The sequence below is a fragment of the Palaemon carinicauda genome, chromosome 28, assembly GCF_036898095.1.
Source record: "Palaemon carinicauda isolate YSFRI2023 chromosome 28, ASM3689809v2, whole genome shotgun sequence".
In the NCBI taxonomy this organism is placed as follows: domain Eukaryota; kingdom Metazoa; phylum Arthropoda; class Malacostraca; order Decapoda; family Palaemonidae; genus Palaemon; species Palaemon carinicauda.
Genome location: NC_090752.1, coordinates 10,913,685 through 10,941,272, shown reverse-complemented (window position 1 = coordinate 10,941,272; position 27,588 = coordinate 10,913,685). Strand labels below are relative to the sequence as shown.

Below are 27,588 nucleotides of genomic sequence, written 5' to 3'. Positions count from 1 at the left end.
CAAATGTATATTGTTCATTAAAGCTTTGTCCAACAACAGGGTGTGGTTCGACAAGAATCACTACAGCTGTCACTGCCATATTCATAACTGATAACTCGTAGATATATATATTCTATTTGTAAATCTCTTGGTCATAGGGCGAGCGACCTTATCTCCTAGTGCTTTCTGGCATCCAAACAGCTCTACACTTATACTACCACACCCCTTTCTCCATATTTTATTTCATGAATAAATTAAATGGAAGACCATTGATATCTCATTCCTTTATGTCTCTTATTGCACAGGTACCATTTAAGAAATTTTTTTTTTTTTTTTACCATTTAAGAAGTTTTTTTTTTTTTCATTTTTTTTTTGGTCTTTCCTCTGTGGAATTCTATTTCATAATCCACACTCCCCATGGGTACCTCAAGCATTATTGTAACAAAAATGTTATTCTCACTTCAGACTCTTTAGGTCTGTTTTAACTTTCGAAACATTAAATAACATTGGTGTGAGTGTAAGAATTACTTCTTAGAAGGAGGAACAAAATACTGATGTTATTCCCTAACTGGGCTATTTCCCTTTGGAAGCCCTTACTTAGGCTTGTAGCTTTCTGGTTTTCCAACCAGTGTTGTAGCTTGGCGAGTATTAATAGTAGCTACCTGGACATCGTGACGTATTTTAAATGTAAATAAAAGGTACTAGAAGACAAACTGTTATTGACTCAATCTGTTATTTATTAGAGCCTAAAATGTTGACAAATACGAATTGATGAATTTCTATATTCTAAGGCGAAATCCAGTAGTTTAATAGCGAAAGAGAATTGTCTTAAAAGCACTTAGACTCCAAGTTTAGTGTACCTCATGGTAAGGAAGGTACTGTGGAGGTGTACATTAATAGCCCACGACAAGGATAGGAGATCTTGAAGAACGAGTTTCAGCACAAGGTCGTGAAGAAAGGAGAAGACGGGTCGTTAAAAACTCGACTCCTGTTCTTACGAGTTGTTCTAGGACATGAGAAAGATTGCACTTAAAAAAATCTACAAGCAACGGGGCTGCAACTTTCGTTGTATGTTCATAGTAGAAAGTAGATATTCACGCATATGTGTATTTGTCTTGACTATTAAAAATGTATTGAATTACATTTCAAATAACGTATAGTGTGTCGGTTTCTCTCCAATAGTGTATGGGTTCACCCTTTGAGTGTTTTCTTCCTCGAAAGTCTGAATTATTTGTCTTCCCCCTCTTCCTTGTCCGTCAAAGACTTGGCAGCTGGCCTGGTTCCTCCTTATTCATTCGCGATGGTATATTTTTCTTCCTGCTCTTGAAGAAGTGCCCCAATTTTATTAGCTTTCGCCTAATTCTGTTCCTCTCCTGTTACCTTACTTTGGCCTTCTTCCTCCCAACACTCCAGGTGATTCACCCAGCCGTGAATACAGCTATTGTTTGAGAAATTGAGAAGTCACTTTCTTTCTTCTTCTTCTTCTTCTTCTTCTTCTTGAAACGCCAAGGTCAATCATCCTTTGCCTCCCCCATGCCTCCGTTTCACGACAGTTTCCTCTTGTTTACGCTGTCCCAGTTTTTCATTTCCGACCAAAATGAATTAAGGTCTTCTTTCTCTTTGCTTTGGTCCAATTATAGAAGTTAGCAGCCGTTCCCCTCGCCCTTTCTTCCCATATTACATGTTTTATTTTTACACCTCCTTTATCACGAAATGTTCATTTTTACACCTCCTTTATCGCGAAATGCGGTCTAATTCCTCGTTCGTTTTTTTAACAATACTTCTTGGAATATGTTACTAAAATAATCCTCAGATGAACATAGGGAAAATTGAATGAATACCCCATCCAGAATTAAACCACACCAAAATTATTATGACAAAACCTGTCTTGAGTATTGGAAAAATTAACGGATAATCGCTTCGCCATAATAATAAACCCCATTTCTTTGTAGCTGTGTTGTGCAATTTCTTTATTGCAAGTTGTTTTGTAAACAATTTAGTCTATTTTTCTTTTGTATGGGAAATTCGGGTTACTGAGTTCAAGCAAAACTTCTAGGAATAATTTACTAAAATAATCTTTCAGAGAAGATAGAGTAAGTGGAATATCCCATTTAGAATTAAACCACACCAAAATAATTATGACAAACTATTTTGAGTATTGGGGAAAATTAACTGATAAATTGCATCCCAATAACAATAAACCCGTTGTCCTTTGTCCCACGAATGAACCGTATACTAAATTAAATCCATTAAAAACCCACTAAAGGGCGTGGCTGGCGTTGGTCTTAACTGTATTTTCACTGGCTAATAAAGAAGGGAACAAGATTGTACATAACTTGCACCTTTTTATACGAGGGCGTGGGAGCGGTAAGTTAGTTTGAAGGCAGTTATGTAAGACTAGAATCTGCATGTGATGGAGGATATTAAGGAAACAAAGACGCATCGTCTTATGAGTTATGGCCATAAATACTTGCGATGCGTAAGTAATCTGTTGAATTTTAGATTACAGAATTTTGTAAAGTTCAGAATTACAAGAAAAGTAACTCTGAATTTGTTTTATACTTGTGTTGTATAAGAAATCTGTTTAATTTTAGATTACAGAATTTTGTGAAGTTCAGAATTACAAGAAAAGTAACCCTGAATTTGTTTTATACTTGCGATGCGTAAGTAATCTGTTGAATTTAAGATTATAGAATTTTGTAAAGTTCAGAATTACAAGAAAAGTATCCCTGGATTTGTTTTATACTTGTAGTGTGTAAGTAATCTGATGAATTTTAGATTACAGAATTTTGTAAAGTTCAGAATTACAAGAAAAGTAACCCTGAATTTGTATGTAATCTTTTGAAATTTAGATTACAGAATTTTGTAAAGTTAAGAATTACAAGAAAAAAAACCCTGAATTTGTATGTAATCTTTTGAAATTTAGATTACAGAATTCTGTAAAGTTCAGAATTACAAGAAAAGTAACCCTGAATTTGTTTTTATAGAAGTCGGGACTTACCTTGAATCGGGTTTATCGTCATGACATTGAAAAAGGAGCTGAAAATTTAAAGAAATTATCTACATATTTATTCGGGCTGCTATACTGAGAGAGAGAGAGAGAGAGAGAGAGAGAGAGAGAGAGAGAGAGAGAGACTATTTTAAGCACGGCTACGTTTATTGTTTTCGCAGAATGGCTGCTTATGACATTGTTTCCTGGATAAAACGAACTATTTTTGCTTGATTAAGGAGTTTTTCTGTCATTTCCCAGAGTGAAGTGGTGGTGATTGCTCGTTCATCGCTGAATATGATGTTTAGTTTAAATTGTTTAAAAAGAGAAATTATATATTTGGAGATAAACATTATTTCACAAATGCAAACTGCAGTAGAGGAAGATTTTTATGTATATATCTATTTTGGAAGTCCGATTTGAAAAATATCTAAATATATTTTAAGGATAGAGAAGGATGATTTTATGCATCTATCCTTCCGTAAATCTGTTTTGATAAATATCGAAATATATTTTAAGGACAGAGAAGGAAGATTTTATGTTTCCTTTCGCATATCCAAAATATATTTTAAGGGTTTTTCTGGCACCAAAGATAAGTTCGATTGTGATATGATTTATTTTCATTATAGGCACGGAATGATTTTCTTCAATCAAGGAAAATTCTCTCTCTCTCTCTCTCTCTCTCTCTCTCTCTCTCTCTCTCGTTAACATCCTCGGCATTCGAGTTTACCTTCGCATGGTATGTTTCGAGTTAGTTACGTAAATGTGCAAGGTATGCCGATTTGTACCCTTGCTGTACAATAGCAACTCTTACAGTATTTCAATACAAAAAGGAACTTCTTGGAATTACTACCGTAGTTAGTGACTTTAAAGTGACTTTAACACTGTTGGGATGTTTATGTCCCAGTGTAAAAAAAAAAAAAATAAAAAAAAAATCTTGAAAAAATCTTTGTGGTGAAGATGTATATATCATTATCTATGATTCAATGATGCCACTAAGCTCAATAAAATTCATCTGTACAAAAGTGGGATTGAATAAAGGCAGGAAAACTGATAAATTATTATAATGATTAAACGAAATATTTTAACATTCATAGTTGATGAGGAATTATCCTTATTCGCAGTATTTAACATTATGTATGTATATATGTGCTCGATTACTCGCAGTAATTCGTATCTGTTCGTATGTGGCTCCCTAAGTGCGTGTCTGTACATAATGAGCACTGCATTCACTTACGTATGATCGTGCACGTCAAGAATTTTGCTTTCAGCCGAAGAGATCGTCAGAAAACCGGACTACATCCGTGATACGTATACAGACTAAACTGCATGTGTAGGCGAAGACTGACTCATACCTTTGCGAGATTACCTGTCTTTTTTAGCTGCCTACTCCTACTTTTACCTGTCACCATCTACTTGGCGCTGTAGGGTGAAAGGTCGCGTGGGAGAAGCATTTAGGCCTATATTATTCCTCCTTCAATTTGAAGAAAGAAGTGAGAGGGGGTTGTGTCATTCATTGAAAGGGATTTCCTTATTCATTGATAAATACCATTTTCTCTCTCTCTCTCTCTCTCTCTCTCTCTCTCTCTCTTGGGTTCACGCTCAATGGCAATAAGGGGCCCAGCTTTCTGGAATAAACTACCTCTGGAAATAAGAAAAGTATAAATGTTCGTTCTGATTTATTCAAAAAGAAACTAAAGCAATATTTTTTACATTTTACTTGAATGTATATATCTCCTAAATTATTGTGAATTTTATGTAAATAATTTATATTGTTATGTAACAGAATAACCATTTTATAATGGAATAAAGGTTTTTTACTTTGACTCTCTCTCTCTCTCTCTCTCTCTCTCTCTCTCTCTCTCTCTCCATGATCCTGCCGTGTTGTATCCACTCGATATGGCCGGGCAAGGTTACCCGACCTACACGAATTTTACGTAGCCAGAACTGGGATCATGGCCCGCTAGAGGTCAGATACCCAGACGCTCCGTGACATTAAAATGTCAATTTAGAGAATTGGTGAAATGGAGAATGTATATATATATATATATATGTATATATATATATATATATATTAACTCACGAGGACACAAAATGCTCATGTGCAAAGATCTATCGGAAAAGTGAAAATATTGCGTAAATCCTTACTAGTTTCACACACACATACTTTTGCGTATATATATATACACATTGACAATTTCTAAGAAAATTGTATTTTTTTAACACCACTGACCAATATATAGGATAACCTAGAGTGCTCGCGCTCTCCGACCAAAGTTTCCCCCCCTCCAACAGGCCTATACCCTCCTAACCCCCCCCCCCCCCCCCCTCACACGTGCGCGACCCTGACCCCTCTTGTTTCCCATCAGGCCCTAGAGGGACGCCTCAGGCGACCTTTCCAGGTCGCCATCAACCACTCTACCCTGCTGGATTAATCCTGCTACCCTGGTCCCAAAAGACATTGGTTCCTATCAGCAGGGTCTACTGCGGGGAAGGAAGGGGGGTCAATTAAACTATTGGTCAGTGGTAAGCATGTTAGAAAAAATACCATAAAAAAATATATACATATACAGTATATATATGTGTATATATATATATATATATATATATGTATATGTATGTGTATGTATGTATATATATATATATATATATATATGGTTCAGAAATTATTTGTTGACAGTATTGATGTAGAGTATTGAGAGAGATTGTCCATTGCTCGAGTGTACTTTTTCTTATTTCCTTTCCTCACTGGGGTATTTTCCTTGTATGAGCCCTTTGGCTTATAGCCTCCTGCTTTTCCTAGTGTTCTATCTTAGCTGGTAATAATGATAATAGTAATAATAAATAATAATGATAAGACTTATAAAATGTAATTACATAAGGTTTGTTAAGACGTGAAAATCTGATTTGATAGTAATTGCTTATCTAAAACTTGAACGTATCTAGTACTATGGAACGAATAGTCTCATGAACCTTTGGCAATATCTTAATTATTATCATTATTGATACTATTACTGAATCTTATAGATATGTATCTGACCTTTAGTAACTTTATATTTTTTTTTACTTTAGTTTGTATTTAATATGCTAAATGTTTTATTTTTCCTTATTTCCTTTCCTCACTGATCTATTTTCCCTGTTGGGGCCCCTGGACTTATAGCATCCTGCTTTTCCAACTAGGGTTGTAGCTTCGCAAGTAATAATAATAATAATAATAATAATAATAATAATAGTAATAATAATAATAATATTCCGCATATTTCATTGGTCTGTCTTTTTTTTTCTGTTTGGTCAGAAAAGATTAACAGAAGTATAAATATTTCCTTTTTACATTTTATTTTTTATTCAAATGTTTTATTCGTGTTCAAGATCTAAACCTTTATTTGAATTTTTATTGAGATATGTTTCATCTTTAGAATATTTAAGATTTACCTGTTTGCATATTTAATTGGAATTTTATAAGTTTTAATTTCAAATGTTTTACTTGCGTTCAAGATCAAAATCTTTATTTGAATTTTTAGATACATTTCATCTTTAGAATATTTAAAATTTCACTATTTGAATATTTAATCGGAATTTTATGTTTTAATTTCGAATTGTTTACTTGCGTTCAAGATGAAAATCTTTTTGAATTTTTATTTAGATATATATCATTTTTAGAATATTCAAAATTTCCCTGTTTGTATATTTAATCAGAATTTTATAAGTTTTAAACATTTCTTAATTTATCAATGGAAATTTTATTTTTCCATTTCTTATATTTTTTCAAATAAAAAATCTATTGAGTCGACATTTAGCATTCGATCACCCCATAAAAAAACGAGAATCTAAGATGACCAATGATTTTGCCATGTCACAGAATTCAGGAGTCAGCGTGACACTTTTTTCAAAGTAAGGAGATCGCGATGTCTCCCTGTACATGGTTTGATTTGAAATGTGAGATTTCTTTTTTTTCCCTGAGAGAGAGAGAGAGAGAGAGAGAGAGAGAGAGAGAGAGAGAGAGAATTTTCACTCCTTTGCCAATATGTTTGGCTTTTTATAAAGAACAGGGTTATTGTCTTCTTATATTTTAAAATTAATTTAATTAAATAGTCGTATATTTGTGTGTGTGTATATATATATATATATATATATATGTGTGTGTGTGTGTGTGTGAGAGTGTGTGTGTGTGTATGTATATATACACATAGCGTTCGATCCTAAGTATGAGGTAGAAATTTATTTCTATTTGAACACGATGTTGTGGTGATATTTATCCATATATATATATATATATATATATGTATATATATATATATATATATGTGTGTGTGTGTTTGTCTTTTATACACAATCTTATCTTATGGGATGGTGGCTTTGAAGGCGAGCGATTGCAAACAACACTTATGCTGTGAACGCTCAACTTTGGATTCGATAATGTTTTTGGATATTACTACTGCAGGTTTCCTAAAGTTGGAATAGAAATGAAATTAAAAAGAAAATATATCCTCTCTCTGTTCAAGTCACGAACCTCTGTTTCGGAAGAGAAATGCGATCAAAGACTTTAACCAATATAAATCCTTATTTACATTTATAGATCTTGTATACTATTTTGTTCATAAGACTTTGGTTAGCGTGAACCCACTTTTTTAAAACATATCGATTGTGCCTCTATACTGTACCATGCAAATTTGTATAAATTGTGGTTAGTAGTGAATAAATAGAAAATATTTATTTAGTTATATTTATGAAAATGCATCTCGATTATTTAGGCCTATGTGGAAGTGGGAACTATAGTAACATTGTTTTTTAGAATGGGCCCGATGGTATTTTTGCTTCCATTTCTAAACAATTCCGCACTAATGCGTTTTGATCGGATTTCCGCCTGATTGATTTGTCCGCAAAGCTGCTTTTCACGAGTTGCGAGGATTATGCTTTGATAATTGAACAGAAAAAGCTTTGAATTGTTAATGAGCGAGGGGCCACCTACTCATTGAACTGTCTATACGGGGACACTTACGACACGTCATCGAAATAGGAAAGCTAATTGTAGGATTAGATTATATTATATCCACAGATTTGTCGGTATCTACATCCGGTGTTACTACTACAGTCTACTTGAGGTTATGATGTCATTATTTTAACCTCTGCGCGCTTTCCCATTGGGCCCCCACACTGGTTTAGTGATGTCATCGTTAACTATGACGTAGTGTGGAAGCCTCGTGATTGGTTGAGAAAGTAGCACACATCCTGCCTGGATTGGCCGACAGCCACAGCGTCGTCATGACTGACGTCATGGATGACGCTATCACTGAGTTTAGACTTACGGTTGGTCGCTTCTGAGAAAAGACGCCTCGTTAATGGTTCAGCAGAATCTCTTGAGTTTCCAGATCTGCATTTTGACTAACATTTATTTCTAGCTTGTGTCTTGCTGTTTTATTGAAGGTTATGAATAGAGAGAGGGAAAATGGTTCCCTTTCTTTCATATATATCTGAAAGGTAAATCATCAAATGCCTGATTGGTGGCAACAATGCTCTCCAAGCTGGCAGCTGTCAAAGGGAGTTGGGGTGGGGGTATCTAGGGGTTGGGGTACTGTCCTCACAAGGCACCGAGTAGTAGTGGTCTCGAGTTGAGTGTTGGGTTTGTGCCTTAGGTTAGTCTCGTTTACCGGGGTTGTGGAGCCAGTAGTGTGTGCGAGATGCCCAAAGATTCACCACATCCATTGGGCTCTGTCATCACCTACAGTGGTGCTCTCGGCTCTTGAAAACGAGCTGTTGCTGTTCTCGAATGTGCAGCAATCACACACAAATACCAGAATCCCCGCTGGCTACTCCCACACTCCTCCCTCTTCGCTGCATCTGTTCGTGCCTCAACCCAGCAGCTAATAAGTTCAGCTGCAAGGACTATACCATACCCCACCGGAGTTTCGCTCAAGCCAGATGGGACACAAGTTACACGCCCAGTGAATAAGGCGTTGGTATATTCAGTAGCCCAGTGAGATACTACAAGAGTGATCCGTGCATATATATGGACAACTAATGTTTTTGTTATTTTGTGATAAATATTGGTGTTGATCTCGAGTTTGTCTAGTCAGGAAATGTGTCAATAAGATAAAAGAAAATTTAAGTTCTATTTACTGTACTGTCACGTGAAGTTTTTGGGAAACCAACCAAGTTATCATTTTATTTGTGGACATTCCTATCGTCGGCTGTGATACTAAAATATAAGCTATATTAATTCCAATTTCCGCATTCCTGGACACTATTCTGATTACCTTTTTGATAAGACTGACAGACAATAATAAACGTGCTCCAATCACAGTTAAATTCTCCATTTGCAGCCCCAAAAAATCTTCAACAGTAAGTATTGCTTTCTCAGACACCACAAGGATTATTATATTTTGCGTGCATATGCACTCAAATTGTGCTTGGATACATTAGTGTTGATATTTAAAACTAGAAATTCTTGTATGTATTCATGTATGTATGTATGAACCAGTATACGTACCAGTTTCGTCTTGTATATTCTGAAGACATCATGAAGAGGACTAGTACATGGAGAGCAAAACCGGTTAGGATTTACTCGGTGTTTAATCTTTCCTTGTATTTCTTTCACATTGGATCATTCCTTGTTCCAAGCATCACGCGTAAATACGTGCGTATATATACACAGGTGAAGCTGGAACAAATGATGCTCAAATGTAGGAAAAGAATACTAGGAAGTGTTTATTATTGTTATTATTATTATTATTATTAGTAGTAGTAGTAGTAGTAGTAGTAGTAGTAGTAGTAGTAGTAGTATTCCAAGTTCAGCTATCATCTTAGTTTGAAAAGCGAGATGCTATAATCCCAAGGACTCCAACAGGGAGAAACAGACCAGTGAGGAAAGGAAATAGATAAAATACAAGAGAAGTAATGAACAATCAAAATAAAATATTATAAGAGCAGTAACAACATTAAATTAGATCTTTCACATATAAACTAAAAACTTAAAAAAAAATAAATAAAAAATAAGATAGAATAGCGTACCCTCAAGCAAGAGAACTAATCCATGATAGTGGAAAGCCGTGGTACAGAAGCTATGGCAGTACCCAAGACTAGAGAACAATGCTTTGATTTTGGAGTATCCTCCTAGAAGAGCTGCTTTTATATATATATATATATATATATATTATATATATATATATATATATATACACACACAGATGAAGATGGAACACATGATGATCAGATGTAAAAGAATACTATAGGAAAATTATATGACTTAGAAAGGACAATATTACCCCTTATAGGTATTCCCGATTGCATAAAATAACATCTTTAATAATGATTATTTTATTTTATTAACAATTTGATCAACGAGAAGTCTTTAAGTATTTTGTCTCAGAAAGTATAAACATTGTCCCAGTGATTTCGAGTAACGGGGATTATAAAGTTCTGTCCCTACACAATATTCCTAATTCGAGTAACGGACATTATAAAGTCCTGTCCCTACACAATATTCCTAATTCGAGTAACGGAGTTTATAAAGTTCTGTCCCTACACAATATTCCTAATTCGAGTAACGGAGATTATAAAGTACTGTCCCTACACAGTATTCCTAATTCGAGTAACGGAGATTATAAAGTTCTGTCCTCAAACAATATTCCTAATTCGGGTAACGGAGATTATAAAGTTCTGTCCCTACACAATATTCCTAATTCGGGTAACGGAGATTATAAAGTTCTGTCCCTACACAATATTCCTAATTCGGGTAACGGAGATTATAAAGTTCTCTCCTCAAACAATATTCCTCTCAGGTGTCATGATAGGATATCCCCCTAGCCTTATCTAGACAGTCTTCGGTCGTAACCATGATGATATTTCTTTCTCCGTCTGTTTGACGTCATTGGAGAGTACATTGTCGTCTGGTTCGTGTGCATCTAAGAGATGATGGTCTTGTTTATACTAGTACGGAGTTCCGTAGGATGTGCTTATTTTGCCGGAGGACAGATCCGGATGCGGTATTCTTTTTATCAGTGCGTTTCCATTATTTGTTTCGTCAGTATCTTGTTCTTTTTTTTTTTTTTTTGTATTGTGACAGAGTTTGAAGATAATTTTGTACTTTGTTTGAAGATTAAAATTATGAGCTGCGTTATTAAAAAAAAAAAATTTCTCTCTCTCTCTCTCTCTCTCTCTCTCTCTCTCTCTCTCTCTCTCTCTCTCTCTCTCTCTCTCTCTCTCTCTCTTGTGTTTTGGTTTTATTTTTCGTGTTTATTTTTTCATGAAAAATGGATTTTTTGCCTTAATAATTCTTCCTTTTTGTTACATATTTGTTGTTAGCTTCTTTCATTTCTTTTTCGAAAGTATGTTTTCAAGTAATTATTAAGCTAAAGGTCATATTTTTATTCTTGTTTTCACGTGAATGTTGAATTTCGAATTTTATTTTTACCATAAACTATAATTGTTGTGAATGTCTATATCTCTCTCTCTCTCTCTCTCTCTCTCTCTCTCTCTCTCTAAATATATATATATATATATATATATAATGCGGAAAATACGTTTTTATGGCTTATTTCAATCATGAACTCGAGCGTAGGATAAGTCGAGCTAACACCATCATTCACATAAAGGCAAAAAAAAAAAAAAAAAAAAAAAAATACAGCACCATTATCTTCTTTTGAAGCCAATAGATGAATTGAAGCATAGAAACGTCAGCTTCGCTTTTGGCATCTCTAAGGCCTTCCCCTCCCGGGTCACTTGTTTCTTACCAACGTGTGTGTGCCCGGAGAGGGAATCCCCTTCAGTGTAGACGTCAATTGTAACATTTTGATCTAAGACAGCGGGGCTCGTTGCGACTGTCAACTTCGTTGTCAACCTTCATCATCTCCAGAGGTGCCAAGGGGGTCTCTCTCTCTCTCTCTCTCTCTCTCTCTCTCTCTCTCTCTCTCTCTCTCTCTCTCTCTCTCTCTCATGATGATATGTTTGTGAATAAAGTTTAACGCTGTGCTGTTACTGTTCTTGATATATTTTAATTGTTTATTACGTCTCTTGTAAATTATTTGTTTCCTTATTTTCTTTCCTCACTGGGCTATTTTCTCTGTTGGAGTCTTTGGGTTTATAGTATGCTGCTTTTTCATCTAGGGTTGTGGGTTAGCCAGTAATGATAATAATAATGATAATGTATAAAAATATTATCTCTCTCTCTCTCTCTCTCTCTCTCTCTCTCTCTCTCTCTCTCTCTCTCTCTCTCTCTCTCTCTCTCCCCACGCCTTTTAGCAGTGTTGAAATCAAGTTTTCATTTACTCTTTATTAGAAGCTGTAAAGTCATCCCACTTTTTTTTTTTTTTTTTTTTTTTAAGCGAAGCAACATAGGTAATTGAAACTAACCAGTCCACCTACATTAAGCCCCCACCACTGATGTTTATTTGATATTGTATAGTGGTTGAAAGTATATGTTTATATAAACAATAATAAAATTCTTCATTATATCTCTTAAATATATTGGTTAACTTTCAACCATAAAAAGGCTTTACGTTGAATTTATGCCATTATTTCACCACGTATTACACTAGCCATAGAATCTCTTTCGCCAGGATTAGAAAAGTAATAAATGCAATATTTGAACTCTTTAGGTAGACATATCCATCTCGGCCTCTCTCTCCCGTTAAAATTTGTCTTTTTTCTAAGTACAGTTTTAAGTTAACGGATTGGTGAAATTGGAAAACTTGTTGACATGCACTAGTTTGCCTTGGAGCCCACGTTGCCTTAACAAAAGATGATCATTTGTCTCTTGAAACTGTACTGAACTTTATGCGTTGGAATAAATGTGCCTCAGTTTGTTTTATTTTATTTTATGTTTTTGTATGGATATTTTCTTGCGTTGACAAATCTTTGCTTAGTAATATGTGTTATGTATGTGTGATTGAATTCCATTTACTGATATTTTTTAAACTGTACTATGTTATTGTTATTACGGATTTGTAAGCATGTACAGTTTATAAGCGTTGCTAAATTGTTATTTATCATGTGTTCAAGTAATCTTAATTCAACACCTTCACCGAGCATTATTCCTATTAAAAACTTATAATAAGTAATTATTACACTCTAATTACACCGCCTTTGATGCATAACCCAATCTGTCATTTCACTTGACACCTCTTTAAGCATTAGAGTGCCTAAGAATAAACCCTACGCTGGCACCGTGCGAACTTCAAAAGGTGTCTTGTTAAGTCAGCGCTAAATGTTCTCAATTCCTACCTCCTGCAGCTGTGATGCTGACCACGCTTATTTGGGAAAAATAATCTTGTGACACATCGCCCTACTTCACACCCCTGGCGTTGATGCTATCAATGTTGCTTGCCTCAGGATGTTGTTTTAACGTTTGAGTTGAATGTTTATGGTTGGGAAATATAAAATTGTTGTTGGCAATTATTAATATTTTTTGTTGTTAGAATTTAGGTTAGATGTTGAGTGTTGGGAACCAAATATTGTTCCTTGTAATAGATGCTTTCTCGTATTTTTGTTACTGAAGGATTTTGGGTTGTTTTTTTTTTTTTTTTTTTTTTTTTTTTTTTTTTTTTTTTTTTTTTTTTTTTTTTTTGCATCATATTGTTATTGACGATGGGGTAATACCGTTAAAGTTGTTATTGTTATGAAACAATCTGCTGTGTTAATGATCCTATAAATTATATTGTGCCTGTGAAAAGTTGTTGTTTCCCATATATTTATCAGATTAGTTTTCCTTTTGAAAACTCCGAATATTAGCCTACTGAGATTACAGTGTATCAGACCTAATTGTGACATACAACCTCTTGCAAATAACCTCAAATTATTATTGCAAGTTCAACGATAGATGGTACCATTAACCCTCCTCTCTTATCCGTGCCTTAAACCGGTCTGGATGTATCAATTGTGTTGATTGTTGCTACTTGAAAAAGATTGTGTTGCTTGCGTTTGATTAGTTTTTTTTCCGGGAAATATGAGGCGAAAGAGGAGGTTGGTAAAAGGGATGTGGGCGAGGTTTGGTAGCTGTGCCAAATTGCTTTGGTCAGTGTGTGTGTGTGTGTGTGTGTGTGTGTGTAGTCAATAACAGGTCTTTTGTTCGTGCTTCTCAACACAACCATCTGGGAATAGTCGGAAGCATTTCCTGTTTCTCTTTGTAGTAAATTGTATTTGGGTTTAAATTTGTGACACCAGACGTTTTAGGTTTTTATTTCCATTTCTTTTGAGACGACGTTTAGTGCCTTATTCTGTGGCACTTCCTTCCTTGCCTTTGAAAAGGTGGAATTGGGGGGTTAAAACGGGTCGTTGTTTTGTGGCATTTTTGGGGAATTTTTTTAAAACTTTCACGAAACTATTACTCCAACTAATTACAGCTTTCATAAGGACCTGAAATATCCCCATAAGTCACGACCGTAATAGACATCATTCATATGTAAATGCCTTCCAAGTTTCCTAATGAAATAAAGTAGGACAATGTAGATTCACGTAATAGAGGCTAATTAAGGTTGTGGTCAAACTATTCTGTATGTAATGGGTTAGGTTGTTTAGGGAACTCGTCTTCGTCACCGCTTTATTTAGGCCAACACCGGGTTGTATATATTGGTGTTGATTATTTTTAAGTCGTTCTCTTTTCAACAACTGCAGGTTTCGTAACGCCTAGCCGGCGACCGCATCCCACATCTACTTTGTGGGAACTGGTAATCCTCCAATTAATGTTTCTTTCTCTTTAAATTAACGCCTTGGATTTGCCATCCCCTTCCTCTTTTTTTTTCTTTAGTTTTTCTATTTTATATAAAGGCACCAGTTTGCCCCTACTTTCGGCCCCAGATTAGACTTTTTTTCATGACGCAGATATACCTTGACTTTATCGCTTTACAAGATAATTTGATGAAAATTGTACCAAACGTTTGAAACCGCTTTCTTTATAAGATGATTTGATGAAAATTGTACTAAACGTTTGAAACCGCTCTACAAGAGGATTTGATAAAAATTGTACCAAACGTTTGAAGTCGCTTAACAAGATGATATGATGAAAACTGTACCAAACGTTTGAAACCGCTTTACAAGATGATATGATAAAAATTGTACCAAACGTTTGAAACCGGTTTACAAGATATGATAAAAACTGTACAAAACGTTTGCAATTTTTCTAGCTAAAACAAAAGGTTATGAGGTTTTCACATCATACGAACGTTTACTTCTGATTTTAGACCCTGTTTTGAAGGAAGCCAATAAAGTTACGAAAATGTTCTCTTTTAAATCAATTGTTATTAGCTTATGGGTATCTCAGGAATATCTCAAGTGGGTACCAGGACAACTAACAATAAGAGAAATTACATGCCCCTAGTTAGTGACCTTTAAATCACTCATTTATGCCTTGGGTATTAAATGTTGTAGGAACAGGTTTTTTAATGTTATTAATTTGTTTTCACTCAAATGGGTATTGAAATCTTTTATGAACAGGTCCTGTAATCTTTTATTATTTTCCCGTGTGGAATAAAAATAAACTTTCTAATCTTAGAAATATTTAGGTAGCAATGCTCATCTTTACGTTTATGGGAATTATGACACCACTAATCATGTTTTTATTCCATTTAAAGTTCAATACAAATCAAACTTTATCTTACGATTTTTAAGTAAGCAATGCACTGCATTACGCTTGTTATGTGAATTATAGCACCACTAATCGTATTTCTTTTCCTTGCAGTGAATGTAATGGTGCGTGATGGTGGTTCGGGAGCGTAGAAGCCCTTTTTGCGGCCGGTGTGGAGACGGGGAGGAGGTCGTCCCGCTCCAGCATCATGGAGACCTTTACCATCCCCTTGTGTGCCCGCGGCAGGAGAATGACGCCAGCCACTTCTGTATCTTCAGGACCTTCGTTGCCTCCACCGTCGTCGTCTGCTGCTTGGAGTGGAGCCCCTTATCCGCCTGAAGATTTCGCCAACGTACATGGAGGAGGGTCCCCGACAATCGGCAGCAGTAGAAAACCGCCACCACCCCATGCGCCCCCAACGAGAAAACATCGCGCTAACCACCAGCGCAATTTGTCTCTAGATTTCAGGTAAGGCATCTTGAAGTAAAGTGTGTGACAAATTAATTGGATGGCAAAGTAAAGTATGTGTCAAATTAAAGTAGGCTACAGTATATGTCAAAATAAAGTAGGCTACAGTATGTGTCAAAATAAAGTAGGCTACAGCATATGTCAAAATAAAGTAGGCTACAGTATATGTCAAAGTAAAATTAATGTCAGAATACAGTGGGCTACAGTATATGTCAAAGGAAAGTGAATGACAAAGCAAAGTCTATGTGAAAGTAAACTGTTTGTCAACATGAAGTGTATAACAAAATAAAGTTTATGACAAAGTAAGGTGGATGTCAAAATAAATTTTTTCATTAAAAACGTATGCTAAAACGGTACAAAAAATTGTCAGTATAAGGTTACAGTATTTTTAAAAATTGTATATAGTAAGAAGTGTAGATTACATCCTGTCATTATGATGCCCTAACAATCGTCATTAACTTAAACAATAAAATATGTAATAATCTAAGTCGTTTTTTATAGGTTCTTTGTAGGTATGTCATGAAGAGAGAAAAAATGTTAGATTTATGTTATTCTCTTCAACAATTGCTCTTGAGACATTACTTAAAAATAATGTTATAAGTTGTGAAAAGTAGATAATTACATAAGATCATTGTGCTTTTGCTTATTTAATAGATAGAAATTCTCAGATAAAAAGTTACTGCTGAGTTTGAGAATTGTTTCTGAAAGCCATACTAAGGAAATTATATCAATGGATTTTTTCATAACATTTGGATGAGTATTTTATTTGTTCCAGAATAATACATTTATATGATTACTGAATATTTTATGTACAACTGCTGTTCCATGATTAAGATACTAAAGCGAATCCTTGATATTTCAGGTCTATGGGAATTGTGCTTCCTCCTCTGCCACCGTCAACATACAGTGGATCCCACCAAAGAAATCGCAGTTTGGATTCTGTCCTGCAACGGATCCCAGAGGTTGAGGGTGGAGAGACTCCTCAACACCCTCCCGCTCCTAATCCACCCCTGAAACCAAGTCTCTCTTTCACCTTCAGTGATGCACCAAGCTTTAAACTCCGAAGTGACCCTTGCCGGCCAAGAGCCTTGGTGACCTCAGCAGTTGGTCATCCTGTCGTGGTGAAGAGAGAAAAAGACCGCTACGACCAGACGAGTCTGGGGTCCGACGACTCTGGTATTTGCAGTTCCGAGGGTGATACTAGGGAACCCAGTACAGAGCGTGCTCATAGTGCAGACTGCCTTGATTCAACTTTTTTCAATTCAGACTGTGAAGTGAAAAGTGTTTATTCAGAAACATTAGACAGTGAAGTGAACATGGAAGACCCAGAAGGTGACTCTGTTAGTGAGGGGGGAGACTTGGGAGATCGGACTTTGGTAGAAGATGCAGGAGATGTATCGCCAAGTGACACAACTGTGACTGAAGGAATGGATTCCCCTTTAGAGGGAAGCATGGGGGATCGCCCTCCTCAATCCCCACTCAGAGATCTCTTTGATGAAACACAGACTGCATGTAGTGAAGTGCAAACCTTTCCTTCCGAACATAGTGAAACCAGCAAAGAGTGTGTTAGTGAAGTGACCAGTCAAAATATCAAAGACGTGAGCGAGGAGTTGTTAAGCTCCACTGGTAGTACTAGTGGGGGTGCCTGTGCCATTACAAACAGCGGTAGCAGTGAAGGAAGTGCTGTTGCAAGTACCACCAGTGGTGCCAGTACTGCCACTAATACCAGCAGTAGTATCAATAGTAGTAGTGTGATATCAAAGAACAAATTGGATGAGAAGCAATCCTTACTTTTAAGACTTTTTGAAAGCAAGCTGTTTGACATGTCCATGGCAGTTTCTTACTTGTACAAATGCAAAGAGCCAGGTGTGCAACAGTACATTGGAAACAGGCTGTTTAGCATGCCCCGAAGTGAGTCCCATTTTTTCTTGCCCCAATTGGTGAACATGTACGTACAGACTTTTGAAGTGGCAGAGGTGCTTCATCCATTCCTAGTTCACTTGTGTCGCCATGACACTAATTTTGCCCTCCAGTGTGCCTGGCTTCTAGAAGCTTATTCAACAGACACTGCTCATCAGAGAAAAAAGTCACATGGTACCAAGTTAAAAAACCTCATTCTCTCTGATGAATTAAGGTGAGTAGAGACATACATGTTTCATTAGATTTACTGTTTGTATTTTGAATTTCATTTTTATTTTTTTGCATTTATGTTTTGTGCATTTAGTTACTTGAGAAGTAATGTTTTAGTGATCTTACAACACTTTAAGGCAATGTAACAAATGGTTATCTTATATGGTTGAGTTTAGCCCGTATAATCAAGATATATGTTATATCACTACGTTTTGTTTTGCAGACCAAAGCAGGAAGGGATTTTAGGTGCTGGAATGGAAGCAAAACTTCAAAGCTCACAGCATCGATCAACTCTGTGTACGAGAATAAAGGAGCATCCAAGCCCAGGTTCCAATCCAGGGTCGCCCGTAACAGAACTTCCTCCTCCATTCACTACCCGTGCTACAATCCCTGCCCCATCACGAAAGTCTCATCAGCGATCACGCTCAGATGCTACCGTTGCTTTGCAAGCGAACATTGCCTCAACTCGAAGTCATAAGCGAACACCATCTTCAGGTACAGCATTTTAAGCAGAATATTCTCCTAAGGTTTTAAACATCAAATACAAAATAAGAATTTATAATGAGTAATGGCTGTTCTCATTAGGAAAGTCATCAGGAAACATTATTTCATGAATTATAAAGAAAAAGTTATGATTATTTTACTCTATGTATTAATGATAGATGCCATTGTATCAGAAGTCTGTAATTGACAATTTATATCTAATATTAGTCTGTAGTATACAATTTATTTCTAATATTAGTCTGTAGTACATACTAGGCAGTAAATTTAATGTATATAGTACATGAGTCCTCAAGATGTACTTATTGTATATTTTGTCAAATTTTATACAGAATGTACCAGTAATTTACTTTTGTTTCTACCATATTGATTCATCTTCCTTAAGATTATAAATCATTGACAATATTCTCTCAATTTATCCTAGCAAAATATCTTTAAAGTATGTTTATTGAGAATTTTATATTTGTATTGCTATTCATGATTTACAATAAATTATAGTTAATTTTAATTTTCAATTATCTTATTTTCAGGGAGTATCAAAAACTGCTTAGGAGACCTAACATCTGGAAGAGCCTTTGATAATGGCTGTTGCTGCTTTGACTCAGAGGAAGCACGTTGCAACTCTTTAAGAGGGAAAACTATTGAATGCCACTGTGGTGTAAGTATTGGACTCATGTGTTTTAATTGACTGTGTTGATAATACTTATAATATTGATATCAGCAGGTAGCACTTTTGCCAGATTTAGGTAAGGTGATGGCTGATTGTTGTTTACTTTTTCAAGATTAACTTCATCATAATGAATACTTCTACTGTATACGTCTTAATTTTTTGTGATTTAAATGTTTAGGTTATTTCATGGCACTTTTTTTGTTTACAGGCGCCAAGACTTTCTCCTGAGTTGGAATTTGTGCGAGCTCTTATAAGCACCGGGAAGCGCTTGGGAGCACAACCCACCAAAGAGGCTAAGACCTCTCGGTTGTTGGCCGAACTCTCCGTTTTAAATCTCAACCTACCAGCACGTGTGTACCTGCCATTGTGTGCCACTGAAATGCCCCACCATGTTGTCCGCATCCCACCTCAAGCTGCCGTTGTCCTAAATTCAAAAGATAAAGTACGTATTTCTGTTTTGTTGGAGGGATATTTGATACATGATGTAGAACTGCAGGTTTTGGAGAGGACAAGACTTAAATATTGTAAAAGCCTAGTTCAACTGTAAAAATAGGTCAAGAGGTACTATACCGGTTTTTTTATGTTTATTAAAGCATATTTAATTAGCAAAGCGCTCTCTTTAACTAGTAAATATAGCCTTTATGTTAAAGGATTATTCATAAGTTAAAGAATTTTGTGTTCATATGTGGAAGCAGTAAAGGGGAAATAATAATGGTTTAAAGCATGAATGTAAAATCTAATTCTTATGCATTTTATCACAGGCCCCGTACATTATCTATGTAGAAGTATTAGAGGTGGATAATGTAGATACAGCTCCAGTTCAAGCAAAATTGACTCACAGCTTACGTCATACTCGGTCAGAAGAGAATTTAGCCGACTCTCCTGCGTCCACATCCTCTTCTCAACTGGATCTTACCACAACTCCAACTACGACAGCTACTGCTACTACTAGTGGTTTAGGGTCTACATCATCCATACCCTCATCACTCAGTTCTCCACATCTTACATCAGGTACTGTAAACTGGACAAGTAAAGTACAGAAAGTTTACCCCCTATAGAATTTTGAAATACATTTCTTAGTTTACGTCATTCTGTATTTATTTTTTATAAATAGAAAGAAAGGTAGGAAAATAAATGAAATTTTATCCTATTTATTACCCGTGTATTTAAAGATGTTTATTATTTTATAATTTTAAGATACACTGCGATGTACATAAGCTGACTTTTTTTTCTTTTTGCTATTAGGATATGTGGATGAATCTGATTGTTGGAGCCATGAAGATGATGAGATCAGCCAGCAGTATTGTCAGCTGAAAAAGCCAAGAGACAGGGATACAATATCAATGATGTCCTTGGATTCTTGTGATTCTCGAGAACTCAGCGCAAGAGGAGCGGCTGACATTCGAAGGCGGCTTTCGGAAACAGTCAATGCTCCAAAGACTGGGTTCAAGAGAGATCCTGAAGATCCCTCTGCAGCAGCATTGAAAGAGCCATGGGAAGAAAAGGTGAGATTGATTATTTCTTTTGTTTTTTTCTTCAAAAGTAAAGAATATAGAAATTAGTTTATAGAAATTAGGTATTCAGTACTAAAAGGTGTCTTACTAGAGATGTAAATATTTGTACAGTACATTTAAGTAAGTACTGTATTGCATTATCAGACTGCTATCTTATTTCAATTTTTATACTAGAAAAATTTAAATATACGTTCTTTTTCCATTAATAACGATAAATTCCAGGTGTTCATCAAAAATATTCTTCTTTCAGGTGGAACGCATCCGTGAAACCTCACCCTACGGTCATTTAGCATCTTGGAGATTATTGTCTGTGATTGTGAAATGTGGGGATGATCTACGACAAGAACTGTTAGCTTATCAACTGCTTTGCATGTTCCAAAAAATATGGGCAGAAGAAAAAGTCTCCTTGTGGCTCAGACCTTACAAGTGAGTAGCCATATTGAAAAATTTCCTTGCATATTCATTTAATGTTGTATGAATAATTTAGCATGTTGATACAGGCATTTTTGAGATATTTCAGATTACAGTGTTCAGTTTTAATGCACAGTAACTAAAATGATTGCCGAGTTGAAGTATTTATTTTTTGTAATCTTCTCTGCTTCTCTTGATAAAAGGTTTCATATTTTGTAGTTAAAAGTTACATATTCTGTAGTTAATTACTTTACTACTTGTTTTCATATTAACTGTAAGTCAAGGGATAGCCAGACTATTATTATTAGGTTTCAGTATTTCAGAGAACAGTACAGTACTTTGATAATGAATTAACCTAAAAATATTTGATGCTCTGAATATCCTTATTTTAGTTTCATATACCTACATGTATGTATGTATTCATGACATCTTCAATTCAGTGTTATTACTGCACTATATGCACAGTAATTATTATTAATTTGAAATCCAATTATCTTTTCATAATGATCGTAAATGTGGACTTGCATTTTATGCTTTTGATTACAGTATTGAGAATGAATTGTTCCTTGTTTTAGTTTGTGATACTTTTTATTAGGGTATATGCATTTTTACTAATCTTTGGGAGTATCAGAGTTTTCACATCATATTGGGCTAGAAAATCTACAAATTTTGTGATTGATTTTAAATAGGACACTTACAGCACTATTCCACTTCACTTCAAAACTATTGAATGTGTTGCATTCAGTATTTTTATTGTATGTGCAGTGCAATAATATATCATACATACTGCTGTTGAAGCTATTACTGTTGCAATTTATGTTGTTTGTGCTATGAGTGAGCTAATGGAAATCTTTAATTCCAGGATCTTAGTGTTGTCAGACGATTCTGGCATGATAGAGCCCATTGTAAATACTTGCTCTCTACATCAAATTAAGAAGAATAGCAAAATGTCCATGTTGGAATACTTCATTCAGGAATTCGGCGATAAGAACTCTGAAGAATTTTTGACGGCGCAAAGGAAATTTGTAGAGTCCTGTGCTGCCTACTGTCTTGTTTGCTACATAATCCAAGTAAAGGACAGGTATGTTCTCAAGCCTGGGGCAATGTACACTATAAAACTAGGTATGATAAGGTAATTGTATTAAATATCTATCACTATTTAGACTCATATGAGTTAATCCCTACTAAAATTGAAATTTATCTTGTTGATTTACTAGAATTCATAAAATGACACCATATATAGATATTTATTTTGCTTACCCTCAGGCACAATGGTAACATCTTGCTGGACAATGAGGGACATATAATCCACATTGACTTTGGATTTATGTTATCGTCATCTCCTCGGAACTTGGGATTTGAGTCCTCCCCATTCAAGCTCACTCAAGAATTAGTAGAGGTTATGGGGGGAGAAAGCTCGGACATGTTTGCTTATTTTAAAATACTACTGCTGCAAGGTCTTATGGCAGCTAGGAAACACAACGAAAAGATCCTCTCTCTTGTGGAAGTTATGAGTTCAGGTAATGTATAATGTAGATCATCCATTATCTTTCTTAATTACTTAAAAATTACTAATCTGTGATATATAAACTCTTATAAGTAAAAGTAGCTCTTAGAACAGTTTCAGTTTTGTGCTGAAATGTGTTTGTAACTTCAAGCTAAAAATGTTTTCATGATCGTCAAGAATGAAGATTTAGAGATATTTAGTCCTCACAAAGGGCAATAAATTATTCCCTTTAGATGTACTGGTAATACAGTAGTTTTAATATTTCTAAATTTACAAATTAATAAGCGTGAATAGAGAAAGATACTATAGCAAGGTGTTTTAAGAGTATAGTTACCAAAAGTTGGAGTTCATTTACAAAATTGTAAGAAAAGGAAATGGGAATTGTTCTTTATTCTTTCTGTTCTTTACCCCAACGTAACTAAAGCCTCACCTTTTAAGTCTTATGTACTGTATTACTCTGGTGCTTATGATTTATCATTACTTGCATGGTATCATTTAACTTTTTTTGACAATCTCCAAGTAGTTTTTATAACTGGTATTTTACTTTTGCAGGTTCAAAATTAGCATGCTTTCGGGCAGGAGCATCAGTAGTGCCAGCATTGAAAAGTCGTTTCCATGTTAATATGACGGACGAGCAGCTGCAGAATCATCTTGATCAACTTGTTTATAATGCCATCAATTCGATTACAACTAGATTGTATGATGGCTTCCAGTACCTTACAAATGGTATACTCTAGCCCACACAGGTGGCTTGCTCCCTCATTGCTGGACTGATTGTTGTAAGCATCATGGGAGCACCCTGTTGGTGTTTAATAAACCTGAAAAAGTAGTCGAGATGTCACAATACATTATATCCCATGGTTATAAAACTTGCGATAACAGTGATTGGTGTTATGCCCTTAGAACATGCATTGGCATACAGCGTGTGATCGTAATTGTCACGTAAAAGAGAAAATTTCTGCAAAGAGATTACTTAGTGTAGTGAACTGTGTACAAAAAGTAATATGTATTTAAATGATGTAAACACTAAACTACCAAAGACGGAATTAAGAGTTGATGTTCAGGTGGCAGCAAGAGAGTTATTTTATACAGTGGATTATTTTCTTGAACTCAGTATATGAACATGCTAGAAGGTATACTTATATTATTGTCCAATTATTGCTGATTTATAGCAATATGTGAGTAATAGTGGCAAGTACTCTGTTATCTGTAAATTAACAAGTATTGTTTGCAGCTCAAAATATGATACTTGGCTTGCACCTCTTTATTTCTCATATTTCTTGAACAAAAAGAATCATTTTTGTTACTGTACTTCTTGGTTTTTGTGCTTTATTACTGTATTATATCCAAGCGAAATAGGTTTCGATGGATATCCATCATTATTATTATTATTATAATTATCTTTATTGTTACGATAACAGTTCTCCTTCTCCCTTCCAAAAACAAAAAACCAAAAAAAAAAATAAAAAAAAAGAAAAAACTGCATTCCTGATCTGCCTGGAGCATAAGGTACAGTATTAATGTCACTTCCCAACTGTCCATCATTCTGTGTATTTTTATATCAAGTAGATGTTTTACCATTTACATAAATACCGAAATTCCTACTTATGATTTTTATTGAAAAGTAGGTTATGATTTGAACATTTAAGAAGCTTTAAAACTTCTCAAGACGTAAGAGTTCAGTTGCTCTGAAAGGCACTGAGCTCTGTATCAAGTGCCAAGTGCGGGGTGATGGGGCTCGGGTAAAGTGAAAGTGAGCAAATTCAATTTTTATATGTATATATATACAGTATGTTAAATGTATTGTACATGGAAATGGTCACTTCATAAAACTGATGAGACATGTGCATAAAATGTTGCAGTAGTAAATATTAGCTACTGGATTTTTAAAAAGGTGGAGAGAGAGATATATATACATATATACACAGGTGTATCATATCATATATAAGGACAAATTCACCGCTCATTCCCACATATGATGTAGTGCTGATTTTTACACTTGTAAAACCTATTTCTGTTTCGTCATCAAATTGAGGAGCGCTATGGATATTTTTTATTATAGTGTTATTTATATCAGAGTATTTATTTATCTGTTCAAAGAGAACAGTAATCATATGAAAAATAAAGTTGAGAAAAATAAAAGTAAATTGTATTTTCTTGTCTGTTTACTGTCTTTCATTGAGCATACATCTGATGTGGGGTACATTGGTATTGCTTGAAGAAGCTACCAAAACAAAGTATGCCAGAGTGTGCCTGTTGTGTGTGTATGCATGGCCCATTTCAGCTACCTCACCCCCACACGTGTCTCGTCTCGTGTCACCATACAGTATGTCGTCCATTACTCATTAACGATAGGTAGATCAGACTTTTGTAATATTTCATGAGGCTCTTGTATGCCGATATATTATTACCAATGCAACGCTTTTTATCCCATAAGAATTTCTGCTTGTATTTGTATCATTGTAAGTATTGTAAATAGGGAAACACAACATCCAGAACTATGAAAGGTCACAGATGTCACGTAATATGAAGTCTAGTGTTTAGTTGTATGAAAATTCATGTTTTGGTGATGGATGCTGCTGTAATTATATGTAAATCAACTTTGAAACTAGTTTATTCATTGAAAATATTATTGTGGGATCATTTTATAGTTCTGGCGTTGTTACCCCAATTTGTTTCTCATATTCATTAAACTGTTAAGAAACTGAACCCATATTTTTTCTCTACCCTTTTTATTGCTGACAGAAAGCATTTCACAAATTATGAAAGCAAGTAAGTGGTTGAAAAAAAAATGTGTACAGTATTTTATAATTTTGAAGAAAAAATTTTCATGAAAGTTGATATAATTTCCACATTTAAATGAAGAGAGAGCTCATAACATACAGTAATAGCAGTACATCATTGACGATGACAACATTCGATGTTGTTGAAATGAGGAACAATTTGCTTGCCAAGCATGATCAAGGTAAAACGAAAGCTAGGTCAAGGGCTTAAATTTGCAAACTTGATCAAGTCACTAATGTCTATTATACTGAGGAGCTCCAAATTCTTCTATATGGCTACAATCTATATCCTACATTAATAGTACATACATGCAAGGTCAGTGGAAAATCCCTGGAAAAAATAAGTGCTAACCTTTCTACCAATTGCAAAACATTTTGTCTAAAACAGGCTGATAAACTTGATTCTCCACGTTTTTTCGATATTTGTACACTGGGTTAATTGTATACAGCATTGAGATGTTGAAAGTAATTTTATTATTTTGTTGAAAGTAATTTTATTATTTTTACCATACCATTAATAATGTAGACAGTTAAGCTGGTACATTCTATCACAAAGCTATCTGCTAAGAAAGACCCATATGAGACAGAAGAATGAGATATGATTTTTCTGGTAATTAAAACGACATACTTCTTTTGTTTCAGAGTGTTGTCAGTAACTGGAAAAGTGAAGACAACCTTGACTAAACATGATAAATTGTGAGCCAGTACACTATTTAAGATAAAATATACCTAAGGTATCTACAGTAAAGCAAAATCATTGGTTGTCCAATTATTTTATGAACTGAAGAATTTCCATTTTATTAGAAGTGTTTTGTCTAGATATTGATTATAAGATGATGATTATATATTTTACTGCACTATTTTTGCTTATTCTTTGTTATTCTAAGGGAATACAGTAGACAAGTAAGTTACTCATGAATATATAATTGTATATATATATATATATATATATATATACATATATATATATATATATATATATATATATATATATATATATATATATATATATATATGATTCAATCCATTATCTTTGTCGAAAAAGATAGCACACCTTCAAATTATTATTATTATTATTATTATTATTATTATTATGTGCTTAAATATTTCATTAAGCTCCTAATGCTTAATGTGTTTGGAGTAAACATGATTTTATTTTCTATGAATAACAAGTAGTCAACTTGAACAAAAGAACATAATTTACTCCAGTTGATTAATTTTGAAGAAATAAAAACACACTAGCAGTCTGGGCCCATCCTACATTTTGACATTTAGGTTTAAGTTATATTTTCAATTATATAACCAAAGAAGATAAACTACAAAACATTTGTGATTTAATTTCCTTTTGGTAAGGGTAGAAGAGGTTCTTTAGCTATGGTAAGCAGTTATTCTTGGAGAAGGACACTCCAAAATCAAACCATTGTTCTCTAGTCTTGGGTAGTGCCATAGCCTCTGTACCATGGTCTTCCACTATCGTGGATGAGAGTTCTCTTGCTTAAGGGTACACTCGGGCACACTATTCTATCATATTTCTTTTACTCCTGTTTTGTTAATTTTTTTTATAGTTTATACAGGAAATGTTTATTTTAATATTACTGTTCCTGAAATATTTCACTTTTCGTTGTTTCCTTTCCTCACTGGGCTATTTTTCCTTTTGGAGCCCCTGGACTTATAGCATCCTACTTTTCCAGCTAGGGATGTAGCTTAGCAAATAATAATAATAATAATAATAATACCAGTATATTTAATTCATACAGTATTAAAATACAAATAAACAAGAATATTTCCTCTTATTGTACAGTGCTAAAAATTTCTGTGAGCCCTCAATGTCATTCTTGACTTGGTATGGGTAATTTTCTGTAATTTCTTAACATGTAAATAGAATGCTTTGATTTTTATGTATTATTTTCTTTTGTTTCCAAACCATTTCATTAGCAAAGTCATGAATAGAAAGTAGTGAAATTAATAGGTAAACATAACAACAGATGGCGCTAGTTGTTTTCCAATGACACTAAAGAACACACGAATTTCTTACAAGTGGATCAACTGTCAATTGTTAAGCATTTGTTATACGCTAGGC

At 34.7% G+C, this 27,588-nt stretch overlaps 1 protein-coding gene across 7 annotated transcripts in view; it reads left to right on the top strand.

Annotated features, from left to right (window-relative positions):
- fwd (phosphatidylinositol 4-kinase beta fwd) overlaps positions 1-25,434 on the top strand; it is a 441,509-nt gene extending 416,075 nt beyond the window's left edge. For 6 of the 7 annotated variants that reach the window (XM_068351776.1, XM_068351781.1, XM_068351779.1 and 3 more), the window contains 11 exons: positions 15,639-15,992; positions 16,855-18,126; positions 18,346-18,617; positions 19,154-19,281; positions 19,502-19,735; positions 20,055-20,304; positions 20,539-20,798; positions 21,058-21,233; positions 22,081-22,299; positions 22,485-22,738; positions 23,278-25,434. In XM_068351776.1, the coding sequence (XP_068207877.1) occupies positions 15,733-15,992; positions 16,855-18,126; positions 18,346-18,617; positions 19,154-19,281; positions 19,502-19,735; positions 20,055-20,304; positions 20,539-20,798; positions 21,058-21,233; positions 22,081-22,299; positions 22,485-22,738; positions 23,278-23,462 (3,510 nt within the window). In that variant the 5' untranslated portion in view covers positions 15,639-15,732 and the 3' untranslated portion in view covers positions 23,463-25,434. Of the gene's footprint in view, positions 1-8,583; positions 9,308-15,638; positions 15,993-16,854; positions 18,127-18,345; positions 18,618-19,153; positions 19,282-19,501; positions 19,736-20,054; positions 20,305-20,538; positions 20,799-21,057; positions 21,234-22,080; positions 22,300-22,484; positions 22,739-23,277 lie in introns of those variants that run through there. The other variant, XM_068351778.1, reaches the window with a different exon arrangement.
- Positions 25,435-27,588: the final 2,154 nt, after the last annotated feature.